At 37.6% G+C, this 23,450-nt stretch overlaps 1 protein-coding gene across 12 annotated transcripts; it reads right to left on the bottom strand.

Moving 5' to 3' along the window:
* Positions 1 to 6,211: 6,211 nt before the first annotated feature.
* Positions 6,212 to 23,390, bottom strand: LOC122081537 (SUPPRESSOR OF ABI3-5-like). Of its 12 annotated transcripts, none has more exons than XM_042648702.1 (15): positions 21,198 to 23,390; positions 20,953 to 20,993; positions 19,846 to 20,587; positions 18,983 to 19,054; positions 18,785 to 18,877; positions 18,588 to 18,667; positions 17,869 to 18,013; positions 14,428 to 14,515; positions 14,074 to 14,165; positions 13,923 to 13,991; positions 13,562 to 13,741; positions 12,805 to 12,994; positions 7,262 to 8,207; positions 6,807 to 6,965; positions 6,212 to 6,552 (listed from the first exon to the last, which is right to left on the bottom strand). In XM_042648702.1, exons 1-15 carry the CDS (start codon positions 21,243 to 21,245, stop codon positions 6,258 to 6,260), a joined length of 3,240 nt encoding a protein of 1,079 aa, XP_042504636.1. In that variant the 5' UTR covers positions 21,246 to 23,390; the 3' UTR covers positions 6,212 to 6,257. The 12 variants fall into 12 exon arrangements, with proteins under 12 accessions (XP_042504636.1, XP_042504632.1, XP_042504626.1 ...); XM_042648698.1 differs by lacking the exons at positions 6,212 to 6,552; positions 6,807 to 6,965 and having other exon boundaries at positions 6,967 to 8,207; positions 17,869 to 18,016; positions 21,198 to 21,327; positions 21,560 to 21,657; positions 22,925 to 23,387; XM_042648692.1 differs by lacking the exons at positions 6,212 to 6,552; positions 6,807 to 6,965 and having other exon boundaries at positions 6,967 to 8,207; positions 17,869 to 18,016; positions 21,198 to 21,657; positions 22,925 to 23,019; positions 23,204 to 23,387.
* Positions 23,391 to 23,450: the final 60 nt, after the last annotated feature.

The following is a 23,450-nucleotide window of genomic DNA, read 5'->3' as shown; positions in this document are numbered from 1 at the left end:
AAAAACAAAACAAAACAAAACAAAAATTCGCGTCTGTTTAAATTTTTTAACTATGATTGATTTATATGTCTTTTTTTTTCTTTTTTAATTTCTCGACAACCAAACATGATCTTAGGGTTGATTAATTGATTGAAATACTTTCCCTCATATCAACCACTTAGTAAAGCTCTTTGAGTCTCGTGCCTAAGTTTTAATTGATTGGAATCAACCGAAACAGAGTTGATTTGTCAAGGATCAATGGATATGATTGGATCATAATCACTTGATTTGGATTGGTTCTTAAAACCATTGGTCTAGCCCACCATGTTAGACTTTTTCCCTTTATTCTTTTATATTTTCAATAGTCAAACTAAAATTGCCTTTGAAATAAAAAATAAATAAATTCAGTTGATTTAATTTTTAAGAGGTTTGAAACGAATGTGAAACTATTATATTTAATAAAATGTTTCGATATTAATAAATGATGATGTGTACAATATGTCCCCTATTTTGATACACCAAAGATGTGGCAGATTTTTTTTTTTTTTAAAGATATTTGTTGTCAAAATAACCCTCTCTTGCCGAGTGGGCCAACGAACTTTGCCCTTCCCAGCAATATTATTAGCCGATTTTTATTTATCTGGTGCAAGAACCCTGTCGGTCTGGTGCAGAAAATGCTAAATGCATTGAAGCATCTGCAACGCACAATCGGAGAGGGAGGGGGGAGTAGCATGGTCTATTTGTGCCCCCAATTCATTCTAAATATTTCCTATATCCATACACTAGGCGTTGAAATGACCTCCCACCCCCTGTTGGATGCTTGAGAGCATGCTCCCATTAGCTCTACATTGGCGCAAAGGCCACACAACTAGATAGCGGTATCTCTCCCTTTATTCTATTTTGGTTAAATTAAGCCTTTTTATTATAGGATTACAAGGGGTTACCTACCCAAAGCCACCACTCTTTTAATGAATAAGGTATAGAATGATTCTTATATGGGAAGGGTTTTGTGCCTCAAACAGTAGGTACCCATCCTAGTTACTTCATAAAATTAAAGAGCCCTATATGTATGGTTAGATAGGCTTTTTTTTTTTTTTTTTCTGAAACAGTAGGGGGGGGGAGGAAGGGAAAATGATAGGATATTAAACTGCCTAGCATAGTTGGTGAGGTTGTGATGCATAAAAACTACATTTACTAAGAGGTTTCAAGTTTAAATCCCCTAATTGTTACCTTTCCTTTTTCCCCTTTTATGGTGTAATCATTTAAAAAGACAAAAAGATAACATATATATTGAATAAAAAAACTTATAGTTAGGTTATAGGAACATGGTAATTTGATAGGTCACTTGGTTTAGGTTAAGAGTCAACTTTCTTATTGAGGACTTTTGAATTAACTTGGCCTACAAGTGGTTGTCTAGCTATAATTTTGGTTGGTTTTATTATATTCTTTCATATGTCCTATTTTCACTCATGATTCGCAATAAGGACATTGGGACAAGTTTGGTTCATTAGTTGGCAAAATTATTATTTCTAGAATGGATGCTTAGTGTTCCATCAATCCTTCCCACGTTCTAGTATCTTGAAACATAAGGATATGCCTCCTATATGTTACAATTTTTTTTTTTTTGAGGGGGGGGGGTGGGTGGGTAATCTGTGACAGGTAATGTTTTGAATGAAAGCAAAGGGATTATATTCCAATGAGTTTTTTTTTTTTTTTTTTTAGGATATTCCAATGAGTTCAATCGACTTGTAGGGAATAGGGATTGGATGTCATATTGAGTAGTACCTTACCTTTTTATTTTAGTTTTTTTATTATTTATTTTTTGGAAAATGGTGTGCAATGTTGATCTGGTTGGATACTTGCATCTTGGTTTGGCGATTTGCATTGTTTAGCGGAGTATTTGCTTGAGGATTGACCACTTGACCAACTCCTCTCATGTACATTGGTGCTTGGTTTGTATCAATTTTCTTACTTTCCAAGAAATATGGTCTTGGGTCTCTATTGACTCCTCTATGGGTTTGTTCTTGACCTCCATGTTGATCTACTACGTAATGGCCAATAGGTCCTTGAACTTAAGGAGAAGAAAAAAAAAAAGTTATACTTTTACTGATCATCTACGTAATTGAGTCTCATAGACTAAGTATAAATATTTTTCTATTTGACTTGTCGATTATCAATCCATAATCAAACTCAACCCAAATGGTTGGTTATTAGTGTTTGCAACCCTAGTTAGAAAACTTAGTGGTGCATTATGAGATTCCCTCTCTATTGACTTGACGTAGAAGATACTAGTACGTAAACTGTTTTAACCCCACACCCCTCTTCATAATGTTTTCATACTATTTCTTTCATTTTTTTTCGCGTCTAGGCATTTGATGCTCGAGGCAGCCTATGATATCAATTGATTTTTTTTTTTTTTTTTTTTAAATGTAACCCATGAGCAAGGATTTAGTTCTTGATATCAATATCATTATTGGTCTCTGATATTGAAGAGGATTGATAGGTATCAACCACTTTTGCCCCTTAATTTTTGAAATTTTTTTTATATTTTTTATTATTTTATCCCTAGAATGATAGAGGTAATCCAAATTAATATGATACTGGTACTTAAAACCAAGCGCATGAAACATAAGCCAGGCATTGAAACCGATAGAAGGATATAAATAAGGCGTTAAATTACGAAGAAAGAATGGTGGGATTTACATGGCTTTCTACTAATGCCTCGCGTTCTACGAAAAAAAAAATCGCGTTGTTCGCCCGACTCCAAGGTGCGAAAGGTTCGACCATCAACGTGTCCTGAACAGTCATTATACAATATAGTCCTTTTCAGTAAGGAATTTAACGGTTAAAAGTGACGTCCTTACTCCTTACGCGTTGGAATCGTACTTTTCTTCGAATATTTTTTTGGGGTTTTGGGTTTCAATTTGAAATCCTAGCTTGGAATTTGGATCCATCTTGTCTAATATTTGTATTTTATTAATGTGTCAAGTAACTCTGTCCACTTGCGCAGTTACTATACTAACATGTAGGAAAATGAGAATTCACGATGAGGCATCAAGGTGGGGTGTCCGTGGTTTTTTCATGTTTTCCTATGTCTAAGCGTGGAGTCACATTCCATTTGTAATTTTATAGCATTTTTGGTAGAATATTATTTCATAGCATTAGTGTACTTGACCTATGGTATTGCGATAATCTCATATAGACTATGGGTGACTCAACTATCAAGTATAAAAGCCACAAAAATCACAAGAGGTCACCTCATTTTGAATCAATTGGTTTTAAGATGCAATATTTAATACATAGTTTCAAAAATTGAAAATAGATCGATCGAATGAGTGGATTCATATCAAAATTAACACTGACTTATTCGGCCAATTCTCACCAATTTATCAGTTTTCCACCGATTCTAAATGATTCCAGTCAATTCCATTATCAATTCTGAGTTTTAAAACCCTAACTCGACCTCAATAAAACTAGGTGAACCAGATTATTTTGGATGAGTCAAACCTGTTTGGCCAGTTTGGATTCCAAATCTTCAAATGCAATACAAAAAATTAGTTATAGACCATAACTATTGTCCAAGGACAAGAAATGATTGAAAAGGAAATGATCACACTTGCAAATTTTGATCGATTGAAATAAAAATACTAAGGCTGTGTTTGGTAAAATTTATTGGAATGTTTCTGAAGTTTTTTCGTTTTATTGGAATGAAAAAACGGAATAAAGCGTTTGGTACATCATAGACAAGTTTTCGTTTTTTTGGAACAAAAATTTAGAACAAAAAGCAAAAAAAGAACAATAGAAACTGGAATCGACTGAACGAAAAATAGCTGTTCCGTCTTCCTACTTTCGTTCCAAATAAAAAAAAAAAAAGAATTATTTGGGGGATTTTAGGGAAATCATTCCCGATAAACTTGTCTTTTGCCCTAGTTCTTCATTTTTCATAATTTCGCACATAGAGAGGAGAGAAGATCTGCGTTTTGAAACCATTCCAGAAACATATTCACTAAACACCATTTTTTCGTTTAAAAATGGTGTTTTGATAAAGAAACTGAAATTTTCGTTTTTGATAGAAAACGTCGTTTCTGGAATAGAAACGTTACCAAAAGCAGCCTGAGTCACAAGCAACTCAAGAAAACTCAACTTAACACTAGACAAGTTTTCAATTTTTCTTTCCTCCGCATTCTCTCACCATACAAGGTCAGGAGAAAGTTGTTCAAAATCTTAAAGCACCATTCACCAAAAATTTCCCAATAGAATAACAAATTTCCAATTCTCTTCCCATGAAAAAAAAAAAAAACACACCTATTTTTCAACCAATTGAGGACCTAGTTAATGAAGTTGGTGATAAGGATATCCAGGGAATAGGGATATATAGTGAGGACAAGCAAGAATATCTTAATATCTTCAATGGACGTGTCCAAGAAAAATAGGAACCTTCAGGTGCACTATCTAAGGGTGTTAATCGGAACGGTTTTGATAATTCGGTATGAAATAGCAAGCCAAGAGTAGATATTGAATCATATTGTATTGAATTTTTTTTTTATATTTGAATACCAATATCATACCGATACAATTTTTATTCTATATAAATATGGTATTTTATTTGGTTTGTATACAATTTTGATATGATTTTTATTCAATATTTTGGTCTTTTATGAGAAATATCATATATGTAATCGGTAATTTTGTAAAGGTGTCAACTGATATGGTTTTAGTATTTTGGTGCGGTTCAATACAGACCGAAATTTTTTTGTCTTAACAAACCAAATCAAGAAAGATACTGTTTTATCATATCAATACTGCTCCTTTGGTACAGGTTTAATAGGATAATTGGGTACGATTTCATTATCAATACCAAATTGGCACCCATGGGACCACTGCAAAGTGATGAGATGATACATCACCTGCCTATCTATGGCGTTCTTCTTGTGCACTATAGTTTGCACCCATTATTTTCATCTGGAGAATGTGGATTTTGTTCTAGTAGAGTTCGATTCCTTATCTTTCTTCTGGAATTGGTTCTTGAGAACATTCCCTCGTTTCTCCACAAAAAAAAAAAGAAAAAAATAAAATAAAATAAAGACCCCCTGGTAAATGGTGCTTTAAGATTTTGAACTCAAGAAAACTGGACTAATGTTGGGTTGATTACATGCAATCCAGTCTTAATTTATTTTTTGGGTGGGGCTGTTCAATCAGTTCTGGGTTGGTACTGGATTACTAATTGGACGCCCAATTAATTGGGGAGGATACCGCTACTCCCTTTGACAGAATTGTTGCCAAACCCACTATATAGGCCAAAGAGTAAGAGTGAGAATACTCTATCTAAGGGTGTCAATCAATTTGTTTGGTCTGGTTTTGGGTGATTAATTAGTTTTGGGTTGGTACTAGATCAAGTTGAGGATGAAGGCACCGTTTGACAACGTTCGTAAAAACACGTTTCTGCGTTTTCTTGTTCCTAGGAATGGAGAAACGGTGTAAAAACCGTTTGATAATCTTGTTTCGTTCCACCCGTTTTTAGAAACATGAATAGGTAATTATGAAAATTTATGTTACAAAAAACTGCTACGACGAAACGAGTTCTTCTAAAAACAACTGAAGGCAACAAATTGTGAATTTGTGTCTGATAAAAGAGCCCAAAAAGCGAGGCGTGACTCTTCTCAAGTTCAAAAGTAATTGAAATTTTTAAGCTCAAAAGGGAAGAGCATGTTAACAAACAACAATCTGTGCACAAATCGATCCAAGAAACAGGTTTATCAAACACTCAAAAAATCTATTTATGTTCCCAAAAAGGGGAAAAATCGTTTCTACTATTTCTGGCATATAAATAGCAAAAACATTGTCAAACGGTGCCAAAATAATAAGATAATATCGTTCAGTTTTGTCAGTTTGATTCCAAAAGATCACGTCTATTCCATGGAGGTGGATGAGGTGGTAGTGGTAGTGATATGGATAAAATTAAAAAATTCAAAGAATAAAATACCTCAAGTATAGTGTGCAAAGCCCACACTCAGCAGGAGGTCTTGAGTTAAGAGTTTCCTAACCGTTACCTTCCCCTCCCCCATTTTATAGTGTACCCATCTGAAAAACATGAGGTACGTATTAAAAAGTGGACTTTCCCCCTACGTGTAATGGAATAGGGTGTATTTTTTTGGGTAGGAAAATGGAATATAGGGTTAGCATTCATTAAGCTAAAGCATTCAAAATCTTGCTCACTGAAGGAAACAGCTCCTTCCTCTCAAATCAACAAAAATTGCGAGGATTTAAAGAACTAGTATTTACAGTGCTATAAAGCTAGCATGTCCATAGAATAAAGGAAGGAAACAAAAGGACATCGGCTCCACATGGATGCACTGAACTAATCGGAATTGCTGAGATATCTCATGGAACCTGGCAAGAGATCTCTTCTGTATGAGCGTTCTGTAACTATCACCTGCCTGGACCTCCAAAGTCTTCCTCTGTTTACTCCCAAGGCCTGCTCTATCTTCCATGACTGGTGCTTGTACCGGCTCTGTTACGCTGCACCGATCCTTGCCCATTCCTTGCGTCCAACCAACCCAAGAAACAATAATACCCCAACTAAACCACCAGTCTAGAGAAGGATTTGTAATTGTGCTTCCATGTGAGCACATACACACGATAAGCACATCATGCTGTTCAAATCCATGAATTTGAGGGATTCTGGTTGTTAATGGACAAAGAACAAGCTTGAACATATGTCACTTTCTGCCTGCTTCTCAAGGTACACAGCAGGTGTTCAGAAGATCTGTTGACAAGAAAATTCGCCATGCAAACAAAAAGATGAATAGAGGACAATAGCAATCCAGTTACCCACATTATTCTCATCAATTGCTCTTTCATCTGAAATCACCTCGCAACTCAGGATGCCACTGATAACATCTCTAGCCCCACGTCCACCAACCCTGGGGGAAAAATGCATTCCCCAGTCTCCAATAAAGAACCTTTTCCGAATGCCAAATCTCGATCTCGACAAAGCATTGTAAAAACAGCATTTCTTACAATAAAAATACGAGTCTTCAGTGAGAAAAACCAGGCAATGAACCACTGAACTCAGTGGACAGATTTCCTTCCTCCAACAAACTATTCACATCCTAGGTTTGACTATTTAAATTGACACAGTTTATATGCTGCCTCAAGCTTTAGGATTCAAAATATGGCGTTGGATTTATTCAGCAGCAACAAAGGACCCTTCACAGGATTTAGTACTCCAGTCTAGAGCAAGTGCAACATCTGAATCCACAAAAGAAATTGTTAAGCATGCTTACTTGAATCAGCAAACCCATCCCCAATAGATGATGATCCATAGAGGCTCCTCCTCTCAGCTGCACGGTCCCTATATGTTGTCTGAGGCTGTTCCCTATGAGAAGAAGCTGGCTTCTCAGAGAATCTTCGCTTGCCACTTCCAGTAGCAGGCGGTGTGTAGGAACCCAGTGCAGATACATCTGTTCTGAAGGGAGTTTGTATGGCTGGTGTCTCTGGATTAACTGCTGATGTCGCTGCAATGTTTGTAATAGCAGGTGAAGAGGAGAAAGGTCTGCCAGACAAAGTAGCATCTGACTTCATGACCCCTCTTCCAGAACCTCTAATCACCCCCATTAATGTGCCTCCTGAACTGTTTCTGACAGGTTGTGGTCCGATCTCAGAAACTGCAGAAGCAGTCTGTGCAGTAATTGGGGTAGTTAACGTGTTACTAGCACCACGACCGACAACTGCTGAGGGAAATCCCAAACTGGCAGAAGTATTTTCCTTTGCTGACATAGAATCACTTCTGAACTTGTTTTTAGGCCTGTCATCCATTGAACCTGAAGGCTGAGTGTCATCGAGAACGATCCGAGCTGCCTGACCTGCATTATTCCTTTGCTTCCACATGCTTAAAACATTACTCATTTTCTTCTTGTTCGCAAGAATGTTGCTCTTTGAGGCCACCCTTATCTCTTTCATTTTCTCCTTCTCTTTCTTTTCTGCAGCAAGAGCTGCAGATGCAGCAGCCTGAACAGCATCTGGTAATGACGCACTCTTCTCATTTAATGTTATTGTAGCAGCAGGTGCAGATATCACTACTTTTCTGTTACTAGCACTATCAGATGCCTTTGGCTCATTTGCTGCTTTTCCAGACGTCTTGTCATTCTGATCACCACAAGGGACATACTGCTGAGTTTGCTGATCATAAGAATACCAGGTTCCATTGCTACTATCATAATAAAGACCTGCACCATATTCAAGTAAAAATAAGATGTGGCTATTTCAGTCATATATCATCCTGTTAATGAGTAAATCATACCATTCAACTCATAAGATCAAGATATGGCCCTTACAATTAGATTGATTATTAAAGCATAACATAGCATGAAAGTAAGTTGGGGCAGGAGGAATCCAGCACCCCATAATCTGAAAACTAAGAAATCGAAGTCAAGCAAGAACACACAAGCATTTAATATATATATATATATATATATCTCCAGTCATTGAAAAACTGTTGTCACAATGTCAAAATTAAGAATTAACACAGTTGCCATGGCACCAAAGGAAGCCATGATGGTGGCCAGCCACCTTGACACCTTATGAATTCGCTATACGGTAGATTTGGCATTAACCATAAATGCACGATAACCGAGGTCATCGATGAAGATCGATACAAACATTTGCTGAGGTATAGTGAGATTATCTTTTATGATATGCTTAGCGAGAACAACTACATCGCTGCCTACCATAGCAATACGAAGCAGGGCTCTTCTTATTGGAATCCACTGAAAAACTCAGCTGTCCAACTAGCAGCTGCGATCACTGCCTCTGCTAGGATCTATATGTACCCTTATATCTCAAGAGAGGACTGCTACTACACGGACACTGACTCTGTTGTGCTTAGTCAGCCACTACCTAATGAATTGACCTCTTCTTCTGTCTTAGGTATGTTTAAGCTAGAGGACAGAATTGCCAAAGGATACTTTTTAGCTGCTAAAGCATATTTCTACATCACAACTGATAAGAACAATGTTCTTAAGTTCAAGGGACCTGCTAGATCCATGGTTAACCCTGAATTTTTTATCTCACTCTTCGAGAACCCATCTCGTATAGAACAGGTACTCGTGGAAAGCTACTTCCGGAAAGCCCAAGGTGAGTGCAACACACACACACACACACATATATAAATATATATATATATATATATATGTGCCACCAGGGGTGATAGGAGAGCGCCGTATTGTATGTAGGAAGGCAAGTTAGCTACCCATGCCATCCAGTCGAGCCCCAACCACTGACCTCAACCCACACTCAAGAATGCTCATATATAGGAACGAATTGTATTATCTAAGTGCTTATTGCTTGCGAAAGATCCTACTTCTACAATTGGTAGGTCCAAGGGTTATTCAAATAAGTCAGGTTTTCGGTGGTTTTCCTGGTTTCAGGGAATCCCCAAAAGCCCAGGTCAAGACTAGACTAGGAGTAGGTGTGTAAGCAGCCAATCCAATAGCGCTTCTTACGGAGAATATATATATATATATATATAACAAACCAGGATTTGTAACCAGTAACTATAATAGAAGCAAGGATTAAAGTATCGGTATCGGTAGCCGTATCGGTCAGCCAAAATTAAGATATGATATGTATCGGAGATACGCTAAAAATACGCACATAAATGGATAAAAAATACTTTTTTATACACTTTGGAATAAAAAAATTGTTAAAAAAAGCTATAGGTAACATGTGTTATGCATAAACGCTAAATTGAGAGTGTCGCACTAAGAATCCAAGGTTTATAGTTGTCCAATAAATGTAAAATCTTTGTTCCCAACATTTCCACTTTAGTAAGAGAGAAAAATGACTGGCAGCAACTATGAAACAAAAACCCCTCTAAAAATCGTGTTTTTTTTGAAAAATGACCCATCTTGGCCACTATATGGCCGTAGCGAACTATATCGGTACGTATCGTACCGTATCGGTCAATACATATCAAAACATACATTTCACCTCAATTTTTAATTTTTCATAGAGTATCGGTATGTATCGTAGGATACATATCGATACAAAAGGATTTTAAAAATTCCATGTATCATATCAGTAGTATTGTACGGGTAAGGGCCGATACATATCCGCCACTTTAAAGCATGAGAGAGAGAGAGAGAGAGAGAAGAGGAGAAGAGGGTAAGACTACCAAGAAGAGGGCAGCCGATTGTGTTACCCAGTCCCCCCTACCATCAATATATATATATATATATAAATGGATTGAGGTACCTAGTACCTTGTACAACAAGAGAATAAAAGGAAACCTACTTTAATTAGGAAACAAAAATCCAGCCTAACTACGAAACAAGATAACCTAAAAGGGAAAGTGACTAACTAAATCACAGCTGGGACAAACCCCGACCTCATGACTCAATCTCAACATATATATATATAGGCCATATTTTCAAGGTATGTCATCTTAAAAATGTAAATGTTGGCTTACAGTGGTTAAAATATAGAACATAAGGGGGTAGACGTGAGACAATAATAACATATAAGGGTACAAAAGAGAAACCATTGAAATTTGCAACATATGTAGGGCAAGATCATTAGGTTCTGGATCTGGGTGCCTTGGGTGCATAATAGTTGCCTTGGACCTCAAGACTCAAGAAGCACCTTATCACCTAGGTGATGCCTTGAAAACTAGAGAATATTGACGAAGCCTCTGATGTAGCCATCCTTTTCATTGGCCAGAAAAAAAAAAAGCATGAGCTCGTAGCCCAAATTCTGCAAACCCAGCTCAAGGACTTCAACTTTGGCTTCACCATAGTTCGAAATCTCACTGAAATTCGGTATTTCGGCTTTTTTTTTTTTTCTTTTTTTCGAAACAAAATAAGGCATGAATCAATATGTGTACCATATTTTGGTCGAAATTTCGGTATTTAGGCTGAAATTTCAGTATCATTTTGGTATCTTGCTGAAATGATGCATTCCATGCAATATAAATACAACATTTCGTTGAGACAGAGTCAAAATTTCGGTATCTTTCGGTATCTCGCCAAAATTTTGCCTGTCTCGCTGGTTTCGGTTCCATTTGCATATTTTGAAGGAAAAATCAACAAGCCTCTAATTAGCCACATCATCACACATTTTGACTTCCATTGGACTCCTACAAGAAGATTTACACATTCAAAGCTTAGGAAAGATAAAGTTCTTTCTCCAAAACCATTTTTTTTTAAATAGTACATAAATATGTTGGTAAAATTTCCAGAACAGTTCGATGGTTGCTGCCTAACAAAGGTGCAACTCTAAAACAATGTCATGTTTTAATATTTTTGCATTTTTATGTTCTAAGCATGTTTATTAACCTTAAAATAAGCTACCCACCAAGTCTCAAGTCAAAATATGACCGTTTGACCACCGAAACAGTCAATGAAAAAAAATAAAAGAAAAATACACCATCTCGGTGAAATCTCTCCGAAATTTCAGTATTTCGGTGTTTCTGAATCCACCGAAACGAAACAAAATTTCAAACCTTGGGATCCACATAAGGGGCCATTGTGAGAGTATTTGGACAAATCCATGGAAATTTCTTCCAGCCTCAGCATTAGTGGGTCCTACATGGACCATTGTCCTACATACATGTTTCTTAAATTATTGTTTTATGTTCTAAAGTAGTCCTAGTTGATCATTTATGTGTCAGGCAATTGAAAGTGTTTTAGTTCCAAGTCGAACTACAATAGGACATCAATTAAGTGTCACTAGAACTTGATTTTATCTTTTATTTTTAATTAGGATATTTAGCAAGTGCAATCCTCTAGGTAGGTGTTCTAGAATTAGTGTAAAATAGGGCCTATAGATCTGGCCATGGCCAACAAAAGATACATCTACTTCAAGACTTAACGGTTTTAGTTCACCTATATGGTTGGTGATTTGATGGTTAGGTACTTCCACTCTTGGCAAGCAATACCTCGTCTTCTTTCTCTTTCTTATACTTTTTACTTCTGTTAACCAACCAAATCCAGAGAAAGGAGGAAAACATAGCAATATTAACTCTTTGCCATAAATTCTTGAGAAATTTTTAGCATTAAAAACAACACAACAAAGACATGATCCATCCTTAAAACAGATCCTCACGACCTTCAACAAAGCCAATACAACGCACCTAAAACCCCCCATACACTAAAGAGGCTAGCGCTAGCAACAACACAACCCCCTCCCAAAAACCAGCTTGGAAATTTCTACACTCATTGCCAGCTAAAATTGAAGAGAGATACAGCCAAGTGAGACTATCGGATAAAAAGGGCATACCCAGTGCACAATGCTCCCAACACTGCAGGGTTTGGTGAGGATCATAATGTAGGCAGCCTTACCCCTGCATTGCGGAGAGGCTTTTTCCTGACTCGAACCAGCGACCACTAGGTCACAATGGAGCAACCTTACTGTTGGGGTCGAGGTCCGCACTCTCAAGTGATTCTATCTGATAAAAAACAGAATGCAGACCACATCCCATTTACTATCTTTTCCTGAGGTTAACTCTTCTCTATGCGATGGACACATCAGCGTAGTCAATGTATTCTTCAATCAACAACCAAAACTATTTTTAAGCTTGAACTGTTTCGAAGAATAAATTCATGGATTAAAAAAGCAGTCTTGGTACCAATAACTTCAATTATTCTTGCCAAATCAACATATTGTCTATTTAGTAATTTCTAGTAATATGATACCCATGGAGCAAGTGAACCTCCAGCCACTTGAGAAGATAGCAACTATAGCAACAACTATTATATCTATAAGCATGATGGTTTGAGGCTCTGAGCTGAAAACTACTCCATAAACGCAATTATACAAGACACTAACCTGTATTCCCATCATAGTAGAACCCGGAAGTGGCATCATAATAATAACCAGATGCTTCATCCCATACAAATCCAGATTGGGGAGCTGAGCCATCCTTTTGACCTCCATCACTGCTTCCTTGCTCCTGCCCACTGGTGGATTGTTTATCATCTGGATTATATTCTTTAGGTGCCCATCCAACAGCATCATACTGGAAGGGGGAACAAAAGAAAACAAGATTATGTTTTGATCTTGGTATTCGTGCTAAGCATGTTCCAAAAAGTAGATGTAACTATTCTGAATGACTCCAAAAGGGATGCTATAAAGAGAACATGATTCAATCAATGTAAAAAAATAAGAATGCAAAGTCTAGGATAAATGTCTTATACCTATTTGAAAAGACAGCACTAGGATGAAAATAAGGCATTGATAAAGACAAAGTCGTAAGGCAAAACTGTCTCCACACACACTGGTTGATCAACTAACCATGGGGAAATTATTTTTCTCCATGTAGCCGAAATAAAGTCGAGCACAATTACAAATTCACGGCAACTTTATTGCCTCAGTTTCCTTGGAGTTTACGGTGAAGGACAAATAAAACTTCAAAATAATCCTAGGCACAAACTAACTACATATGATACAGGAATATACAAAGATACTTGGGTCACCAATGAGGAATGAGCAAATAAACCACTTAAAATGTGAACCTATAAAGTACTGAAAGAACCTTGGATGCTCTAGGCATGAATGAAACTTAAATGGGGGAGTGGGAGAGAACCTGTTGAGCAAACGTTGCTGCCTCAATTGCAGCAGCAGCAAGACTGCTTGACTGTGAAGCCCCAGATGCACCCAACCCTGGACCATGTATGCTTTTTGCATATGCCACCCGTAAGATTTGACCATTCTTTTCAAGTGTTGTTCCATTTGTTGCTTCCAAAGCTTTGGTAGCATCCTCCACCTAACAGACAAGAAACTAAAATAAGGACATGCAACAGATGGAAATGAAAGGCAATCAACGAAGCCTTGTTCAAACCCTCCATCTAACAGACAAGAAACTAAATAAGGGCGCTCAAGTGCACTCAACTACATGGGGTAAGCTACGTCATTTAGGTCAAAGAGCAAACAGTTAAGAGGCCTACCGAGTGGAAATGGACAAATGCAAATCCCCTAGAAACATGAGTAAATTTGTCCCTGACAAGACGAAGATCCTGTTGATACAAATTGGTAAGAACTGTGAGATCTCATAATAAGCAAGATACATCAGTCAAACAACAAACACACATTTAATACCTTGATTGGAGCATGTTTGGAGAACTCATACCGAAGCATTTCTTCATCAGCATTTTCATCCAGCCCACGAACAACCAGAACATGAGTTGGACCTGGTGAAGTATCAAGTTAATTACTTTTTGTCAAACATTTAAACAGCACTCTATGTTCCTCCATTGGAACCTCTGGACCATCCCATTCTTTAGATATCCATTGCATATCTTTTGATTTTTCACAATTCCCTTCTCGTATTTGGGTTATCATCACACTACACTATTCTGATGCATTTTCAAGACATTTATCTTATCAAGAAAACATTTAGAAGTTCAGATTACAGTGAAGACATATTGCTTTCATGGTAGGACAATGTACTACCTGCTTCCGATCCTTTTCTTCCCAGTTGGGTGGGATTAGATGACGCTACATCCGCTGCTGCAGCATCATCAGTCCTTGGCTCGTTGCACTGCATTGCAAGACAATCAACATAAAATACCTCAAAATGGGAAAATCCAATCGGCACCAGATAATATCCAATAACTTTACACCTACAAAAATCCCCAAAATATTAAAAAAGTATAGGCTCAACAAAGATTTATCAGGTCCACACACACACACACACACATATATATATATATATATATATAAAGAAAAAAAGACATCAGGAATGACAAAATCAGTCAAAATAGAAAATGCATAAGCTTTGCTACTTGTCATGTAGCTATATACCAATTATTCTTCACTGGAACATGCAGAAAATGTCCACATCAAAAGATCAGTCAGCAAATGAAATCAACAGAAGCAGGACAACAGTAAAATCTAAACTGTTTAGCTACAAGTGCTATGATATAAAAACATCTAATTATCAAATCAAAGCTATAGGCACTGCAATTCTCTATCATTAGTCATTACAACACAAGTCTGTTCACTCCATTCATTGGACAATTACTAATGAGCTGTCTTGTTTTCCTGGTTCCTCCCTAATTACTCCCTTGATGCTCAGATCAAGGCCTTTTTTTAGGGGCAGGGCGAGGGACGCCATTGTGTACGTCGGAAAGGCAGTTGCTTTTGGTGGTAAGGCGTTGGAAAGGTGTCGCCTTTGGCGCCTTGGATGACTTTTTATGAACGGCGTACACTGTGTGCTTTTTTTTTTTTTTTTTCTCCTCCACTTCAGTATATGTTTTTATATTCTAATTGTAAATTTTTCATTTGATGAAGTACAGGTTTTACAATGGGGTGAGATGCATGGAATCATTTTACCCCTTAAGTGAACCAAAAAAAAAAAAAGGGAAAAAAAGATAAGAGGGGAATATAGCGTGAAAGGGCTAAAACCCTCCTCTGTTTCTCTCTCGATGAAGTATAGGTTTCTCTCTCTTGATTAAGTTCTCTACGCCTCTAAACCTAGAGAAGAACCTGTGCTGGATTCATTGACTCAACCGATTGATATTGAAGTTGGACTTGGCTGAAATCCCTCCTCTGTTTCGACTTCAGGTATGTTAGCAATCGATTTGTTTTTTTTTTTTTCCCTCCTTCCTACTTCGTCTTCAGCTTCTTCGTCTGCGACTGGTTTTTTTTTCCTCTTCTTCCTCTGCTTCTTTGTCTGCCTCTTTTTTTTTTCTCTCTCACTTTTTCCTCTGCTTCTTCTTCATCTGTCTGGTTTTTTTTTCTTCTTCCTCTGCTTCTTCTTGTCTGCGTCTGCGTTTTATTTTTCTCTGCTTCTCCTCGCGTCTTTTTTTTTTTCCCCCTCTCTTCTTCCTCTGCTTCTTCTTCTTCTTCTTGCACTGCTGCTATTAGTTCTCCTTTTTTTTTTTTTTTTCTGCTTGCTGCTGCTGTCATAATCCCTTTCCCCTGCTATTTCTGCTTCTCTTGTTAGTTGTTAATGCATTAGTAAACACTGCTGCCTGATGGCCACATACATGAGAATATGAGATGCATTTAAAATTGCAAGTTTGCAACTGTTAGAACTTAGAATATTGCAGCTAAAATAGAGTGCATTAGTTCTTTTTTTTTTTTTTTAAATGATCCCAGTCACTGTAGTGCACTCTGAATCCCTTTGTTTTTTTCCTGCTTGCTGCTGCTGTCATAATCCCTTTCCCCTGCTACTGCTGCTTCTCTTGTTAGTTGTTAGTGCATTAGTTACTACAGCTACCTGATGTTGCTTAAAGTAGTGCTTCTTGTCTTTTGATATAGCTTAAAGTGTTGATTTTTTACAAGCAATTTAAAATTAATTATATCATTGTTATACAATTACACTAGATGTAATAGATATATAAAAAAAAATATTAGCGTCTTTTTTGGCACCTTATTCGCCTTAAGGCGGACGCCTTCTTGCCTAAGCGCTTAGACAGCCCTCCAACGTCTTGGTTTGCCTTGGCGCCGTGACAACTATGCTCACTAGTAAAAAAACTAAGAGGGGAACACTGAAATAAAATAAACAAACACCAATTTGGGAGAAGGTGTATGGGACTGGATACCAAGATAATGAGCAGGATAGCGATGCGAAACCCATGTCAAACTATCCTATATTGGGTTTTCTTATGGGCCCACCCATGACCCAACTGATGAATGTCAATTGAACTCAATTGATGTGTATAATGGAAATCCCGTAAATAGTTGGAAGTTTAAACCATAAGAGAAGGGAATAAAAGTGAAAGGTAATGTATAAGGTGAGACGGGTAAACTTGGAATGAAAAATAACTTTAATGGCAGGATGTAATAAAGGAAAGGGGGAAGGGCAATATAGGAGAAGTAATTAAAGCAGCAAAGGAATATGGACAAAGGGATAGAGATACAATCATTGGGAAAAGGTTACTTCTGGAATTACGAATAAAAGGGTGTCAACAGACACGTTAGGAGAAGGTGATCTTCTTCCTCCGAACTCGATCCAGAAAACCAGCGGGAAGAAGGACTAGTTGCAGGAGGAAGAACTACCTCTAGACGAAACCAATCAACCTAAGAATGGAGATGAAGAATCGCATCCCAGTACCCTCTTGAGATCCTCTAATATCAGACCCAAATAAGCGATATACTTCCAACAATAAATGGCTGCAAAAGATCTGGCAGAAGAGTTCCAGAATCAGATCTGAATTCTGGTTATTACTCACAATAGGGAATATGAATGGGGTAGGAGAAAGCTACTGTTCGAGTCGCCCAGGGAAGAAAAGTGTATGCCCCAAATTCCAGACCAAACCAGCGAGGGGTTTCGAATTGGTGGACTCTTCCGTGGGGTCTGTTTTACTCCTAGTAGCAGCAACTTGTTCAAGTTGCAAAAATAATAAGGATTAATAGGAGAGATGGCATGAAGAGGGGAAGGGGGGAACCTTGCACAGTCACACCATACCATCCACGCAGGCACCAAGCCACTCACGATTTCAATTCATTATCAAATCTGTTTAATTCCTTGGATTCCAATCATATAAATAAGAAAAGGGTAAAGACTCCATTAAGGACGATCTACTAAGACTTCTATCCAAAAACAACTCTAAAATCCTATGCATCCATCTTCTAAAATAAAGTGAATATTTAAGTAAAAGATATTATCTTCCCCAAATAACATCACTTCCTAAAATCCTACCAGACCCAAAACCCCAAATTGGATCCGGTTCTCGGTTCAGTTCTCAAATGGGTTTAAGCGGACCCATGGAAGCATTCCTACATCAGATAGACAGATTTCTATTCCTTGATACAAAAGAAGTTGGCCAATTTCAGCTATTTCTGTATCTCAGATGTCCAATGCAAATGAGCTAAGTGCAAAAGGTACTGGGGTTTTAAAAGCATTAATAAGATAAAGATTACAACAAAAGGAAGACGGAAATAAACCTGGAAACAGGAAGTCCGCCGTGCAAAATTCACACAGTTGCAAATAGTGCACATCCAATCAGATGGAGGTGCAATTTGGTGGCTTCTTGATTTCACTGCATTTTCCTGTCCATAAGGAGGTCCACCTGCTCCAGTTGTTGGCTTGCTACTGTGGCAAAAGCCAATAATCGATGGCAAAAAAAAAAAAAAAAAAAAAAAAAATTATTGCAGGTAGAAATACTTCATATGATGTGATATGCACAAGAAGTGTTTCTGGTAGACCTTATCAATAGTAATGCAAAAAAAAAAAAAAAATGGCACCAATTATTCCAACTAAATACTAAAACAGCAGTAATGGAATGAAAATGATCAGCTTGGCTGGTCACTTGAGTTATGGACCAGTTCTTTGGAAGTATAATAAGAAATATTCAGAGACAAGAAGCACAGTCAACCTTACTGTAAGACAAAAAAACTGAACCCCAAGTCTGATAAACGAAGATATATATACAGTTGAGTAAGGCAAAAGGAGGAAAAACAGTAACAGGAGTTGACCCTTTCACTTCATATGCCCCAGGGTTGATAATAAATTTATAGAAGACAATATCAGACCAGTAAAACAAGTATTAAGCTTTATTTTTGTAAGATAATCAATCAACTAAGAACATGAAACCTAACTATAAAGTCATCTTAACATCACTGCAAAAACTAGTGCTTCTCTAGTTCTTTGCAAGTTCATGTACCTATACTCAAAAAAGAGCTTCCTGCCATCCACAACCAGACCATCATCTCCAATTCCATCCACCATCTTACGTGCCTCTCCCTGTGCAAGAGGAATTAACCATTTCATATAGAACTTCAAGAACACCATCAAACAATAAATATTGCCTTCAAATATTCATTAATGTTTGTTTAAAGAGGGAGTCGCAAATTGCAGTACCACAGAAGGGAAATCAATAAAAGCAAAACCACGTGAGATCCCAGAATTCCTCTCTTTAATTACACGTACATGACGGATGGGTCCCCACTCAGCCTGACAAGAATAGCAATTGAGCATAAATGAGAACAAACAAATATGAAATAAAACCAACTAACCAAGTAAAGCAATGTGGAGCATGGAATTTATGCAGAAGCATACAAGAATCTGATATAAATCCTCTTCAGTTGTTTTCTGCGACAGACCCTTCACAACAAGAGTAGCTGACGGAGCCTACAATAAAAGACAAAAAAGGGCAATCCAACTCAACCCTTTAAGCTACAAGTGATCCAAGTACAATAAAGGGGAATTTCAGACAGTCCCCTAAGCCTAAACTATTTTTACCCAAACTCCTCTACAAAACATTTCACTAATTCCCTTGTAAGGAAACTTTCACCTCTCATTCCCCCCTGACTTTTTAAAATGCCCACATTACCCCTTAATGGGTTTCACTATTTTTCCACTTCACCTTCAAATCTACCTCCTAAGGTACATATAAATATGATCAACTAAGTATTACATTATTATTAATGCTATATTATCTCTTTAATAGTTTAATGTCTATATTTCATTCTTATGTCCACATGGCCATCCTCAATCCAACCAATTTCATACCACATTTTCTATCTATGCATTAATTTAGATTTTAGCCTAAGTACATACTAAAATAATTTGATGCTTTAATTAGTGCTGAGAAATTTTGGGGAATGGATACCATATGATTATGGGTGTCCATGTGGACATTAACATTACATGTTTGCATTAGAAGGATACTATATCATCAATAATTATGCAGTACGTAGTTAGGTCATCTCAAAATGTACTTAGGAGGTAGTTTAAAAGTGAAGTGGAAAATAGTAAAACGTGCCATTGAGGGGTAATGCACATTTAAAACTGTCAGGGGAGGAGGAGAGGTGAAAGTTTCTTGCATGGAAAAGTTTGGGCAAATATATGTTAAGTTTAGGGGACTGAAAGAAATTTCCCCAATAATAAATCAAGCCTACATGATCACATTTTAAGCATACCGCCGATGAATGATCAAGGAGTCGTTTGCCATCACGGTCCCTTCGTTTTTCACCCCTCTCATGTTGATTGTCATCATAGCTGTCCTCCCGATGACTTCGACTATGGATGCGACTTCGAGGTGACCTTGATCTTGATCTTAGTCGATCATCATGCCCATGAGATCGAGATCGAGATCGCTCATGCCTCCTATGTGGGCTTTGGTCTCTTTCCCGACTCCTCATATCATGGTCGCGATCACGATCACGAGAGTCACGCTTCCTCCAACTTCCGTCTCTCCTACTAGCTCTATCATAATCAGAGTCATAACTATATCGACCCTTTTCATGGCTATCCCCCCTGCTTTGGTAGGAAATACGGTGTCTATGATCATAATCATCAGCGGCAAATTCATCACGATCCTGTCCTCCAAGCCTAGCAGGCCTATCAAACCCATAATCATGGCAACTATCTACATTGTGGTAGCTGTCAACACCACGATAACCATCCTGAAACCTGTCAATCTCACGATACTTAGCAGCTTCACGAAAACCATCAATATATGGCTTCTCATGTCGCTTGGGTTCCCTAATAAGTGCATACTCTTCATCAAAACTTTGTTGAGGCCAAACACCAACAACAGATTGTTGAGTTGGATAATTATCCCTCTCAACAATGTCCCGATGATAGGAGCCCCTTGGATAGATATTGTCCCTTGAGAATCCCTCATCCAGAAACCTCCTACCATCATATGAACCACCAACCCTGCCAAAAGCATTTAAGTAGGAGGATGGAAAACAAAAATACTGTGATGTAATAAGTTAGAGCACAACAATGATAGAAAAATGTAGACCAAATGGTCACAAATCAATAACAAAAATTTTAACAGTAAAAGCACCATAACTCTCTCAAATTTTCAACAGCTAACAGAAAAATTAACAGAGAGTGGGGAAAGGGAGCTGCGATGACAGATCAGCGTCATACAAGAGATCTGAGGAAAAGAGTTACTGCATACACAATTGAATACCTACCAACATGGCTATTAGTAATGTTGATTAAGCTAACATTTTACCCATAACTGAATAGCAACTACAATACTGGTGTAATGAGAAGTCTCAGTCAGCACTCACCGATAGTCTGGCTCATGCAGTGGACCATAACCCTCCGAAGCCTGTGATTCAAGAGAATAAGTGAAGTCAACAACTAATAATCATGGTAGGGGTAGGCAAATCCATTCCATAACCTTCACTTTTCCCACAGCTTTCTGTCATTGTCCTTTTAGGATGAGAATCCAATAAAAATGGAGGACAATCAAATGAGCCCTAAAATCTTGTATATGATCCCGGTATAGGTGATTAGAGGAAACTGCAATTACGCTGTTATTATCCCATCCTTGATGGAGTATATATCGTCCAGGATCCATTTCTCGTAAGCCCCAACGGAGTTACCCTGCAAAGCTCTGGATGATCTTTCAGAAGTTTCGGTAGCAGGATTTGAAAAGCTTCCTGTAACGTATGCAGAAACAGACCAAGTTATGCCAACATGAACCGAGAACCACATCTCACGACTTGGCCACCTTTTTACTGGAGTCCTCAAAAATCAAATTTCTCTCACAAACATCCATCTTCAAGCTCTCACAACACAATACTAAGAAAAGGTCTTGATAGTTGAAAACATCATGTGACCAAAAAAAGGAGGGGTGCCAAACCAAATACATCAAATAGAAAGGGTAATTACCAGAGAATAGCCAGCTACAAAAACTGATGCTTTGTGTGAGATGTTTTGTTGCACAAAGTTGATAGAAGCAAAAGTTTGTCAGCATAAACACAATGCCACTGCCAAGCAATATAATAAATATAAAGATAAAACAGCCTGCCTTTTCTTGTTTAATAAACTTAAACGTTGACTTATTGTTCAGTTGTAATACAAAATTTAGACTTGATACTTTTCAGATTCTAATTAAAAACAATATCTCGCAACAAATTCAGAAGCAGCACACTTGTACGCACTTCCCTCTCCATCCTTGGTAGATTTGTCTATTTACGGGGTTTGAGGGGAAAGCAAGAAAAAGAAGAATACCTACCAAGGAAGAAAAAGTAATTCCACTAAATTAGGTTAAAAATTCTGAAGGACCACTAATCACACACATAGGGGAGCTGTTAACTAAATCCAAAATCATCACACAGGTAGATATCTCAAAGCAAACCCAGAGGAAGGGTTAAATATTATGTAATCTAGGACAAGAAAGATGTCAGACATTGCTCTAGTAAGAAGGATCAGTTTACTATCTATTCATCTACAATAATTTGTCAGAAAATTAAGTTAAAAATCTTACATCAATTTGGTCCAAGGTCAACTGTTCCAAGGGATATCATGGACTTGCTAAGGAGATGGAGTCGAATGTGGATCTGCTGAGGAAATAAATGAACATTGCTACAAATTGGTGATCATTTGAGTGACACAGGAATTTAACTTTTTACAGGATTGCATCCACACGGACCACACCTTGTGGGTGTCCCGGCAGAACCATTATCAAGTTCACAATGTGCAGGCAACAGAGACTTTCTTATTGGTCAAATCCAAGATATGAGCAGATATTCTTTTGTCATGTAGCTATAAGTTTCTTCGGGAAGTGGGAAGAATTAATTTGAATTTCAGCTTGTACAGTTATTCACTTGATGGAAGAAGTTATATTCTTTTCTGGGTTATTTTCTTCAATAATTGTATAAGTACTAATTAAGTTGTTGTAGGTGCTTCAGAGATTAAATAAATAAATAAATAAATAAAACCTATTGAAGTTCCATTAAGCTACCCTATCCAACATTGTCCAAAATCCTATGTACCGAAATCATCGACAGCCAAAAAAGATAAAAAGGAAACATTAGGAAGAGGATTCAAGGAAAAGAAGAAAAGCATCACATTTGACAAGATAAGCACAGCTCCACTATCCACTCTGTTGCACAACATGAACAACATAGATTTCCATATGCTAATTACATGCCAACTTGCCTTTTAATAACTAAGCAATTAAGTGAAGAACCCACAATCCCATTTCTTACAACGGAACCAGATAAACTAACAAACTCTCCCCTTCTCCCTTACCAAGAAAATTACTCTCAGAGCATTCTTTCCACGATAATCAATGAATCCACAATCCCATTTCTTTTCGGTTGAGGGGAGACTCATAAAGAAAATGCCTGTGTGCGAAACAGAGAAACCCAAATTTTTTTTAAAGAAAAATTTCGATAATGTTGTCGTAAGAAACGGTGAGGGGAAAAATAGGAAGACAAATCGGGTGAAGAACACCCTACAGGTGGGAATCATTCACAGATACACAGTCAAACTCGAATGAATGAACTATAACAGAAGGATGTAACTCACAGTTTTCAACCTAAACTGCTTCTGATCTTTGGAATCGTTAAGGAACCTCCTTCGCCTCCTTCGACGATAGATATGCGGCGAACAAAAGTTAGGGCATGCAGCCACAAACAGAGAGAAAAGAGGGAAGAGAAAGATGCAGGGGAGGATAAAAGTCGTCTTTTCCCTGTGCTTAGTTTATAAATGCACCTCTCCTCCGTGGGCGTAAATGGAAAAATGATGGGTCCATTACTCGTATTTACCAATTCCT

This window comes from Macadamia integrifolia, chromosome 6 (assembly GCF_013358625.1).
Source record: "Macadamia integrifolia cultivar HAES 741 chromosome 6, SCU_Mint_v3, whole genome shotgun sequence".
NCBI lineage: Eukaryota > Viridiplantae > Streptophyta > Magnoliopsida > Proteales > Proteaceae > Macadamia > Macadamia integrifolia.
Note: the sequence above shows the minus strand (reverse complement) of the source record. Positions and strands in the feature narration are given on the sequence as shown.

Coding starts and splice junctions, on each gene's coding strand:
- LOC122081537 (XM_042648702.1), bottom strand. CDS start 21,245: ATGGATCCTGGACGATATATACTCCATCAAGGATGGGATAATAACAGC. Junction 20,588..20,952: donor CTGCATGAGCCAGACTATCG/GTGAGTGCTGAC, acceptor TGCTTTTGGCAG/GGTTGGTGGTTCATATGATG. Junction 18,878..18,982: donor AGGATTTATATCAGATTCTT/GTATGCTTCTGC, acceptor TATTCTTGTCAG/GCTGAGTGGGGACCCATCCG.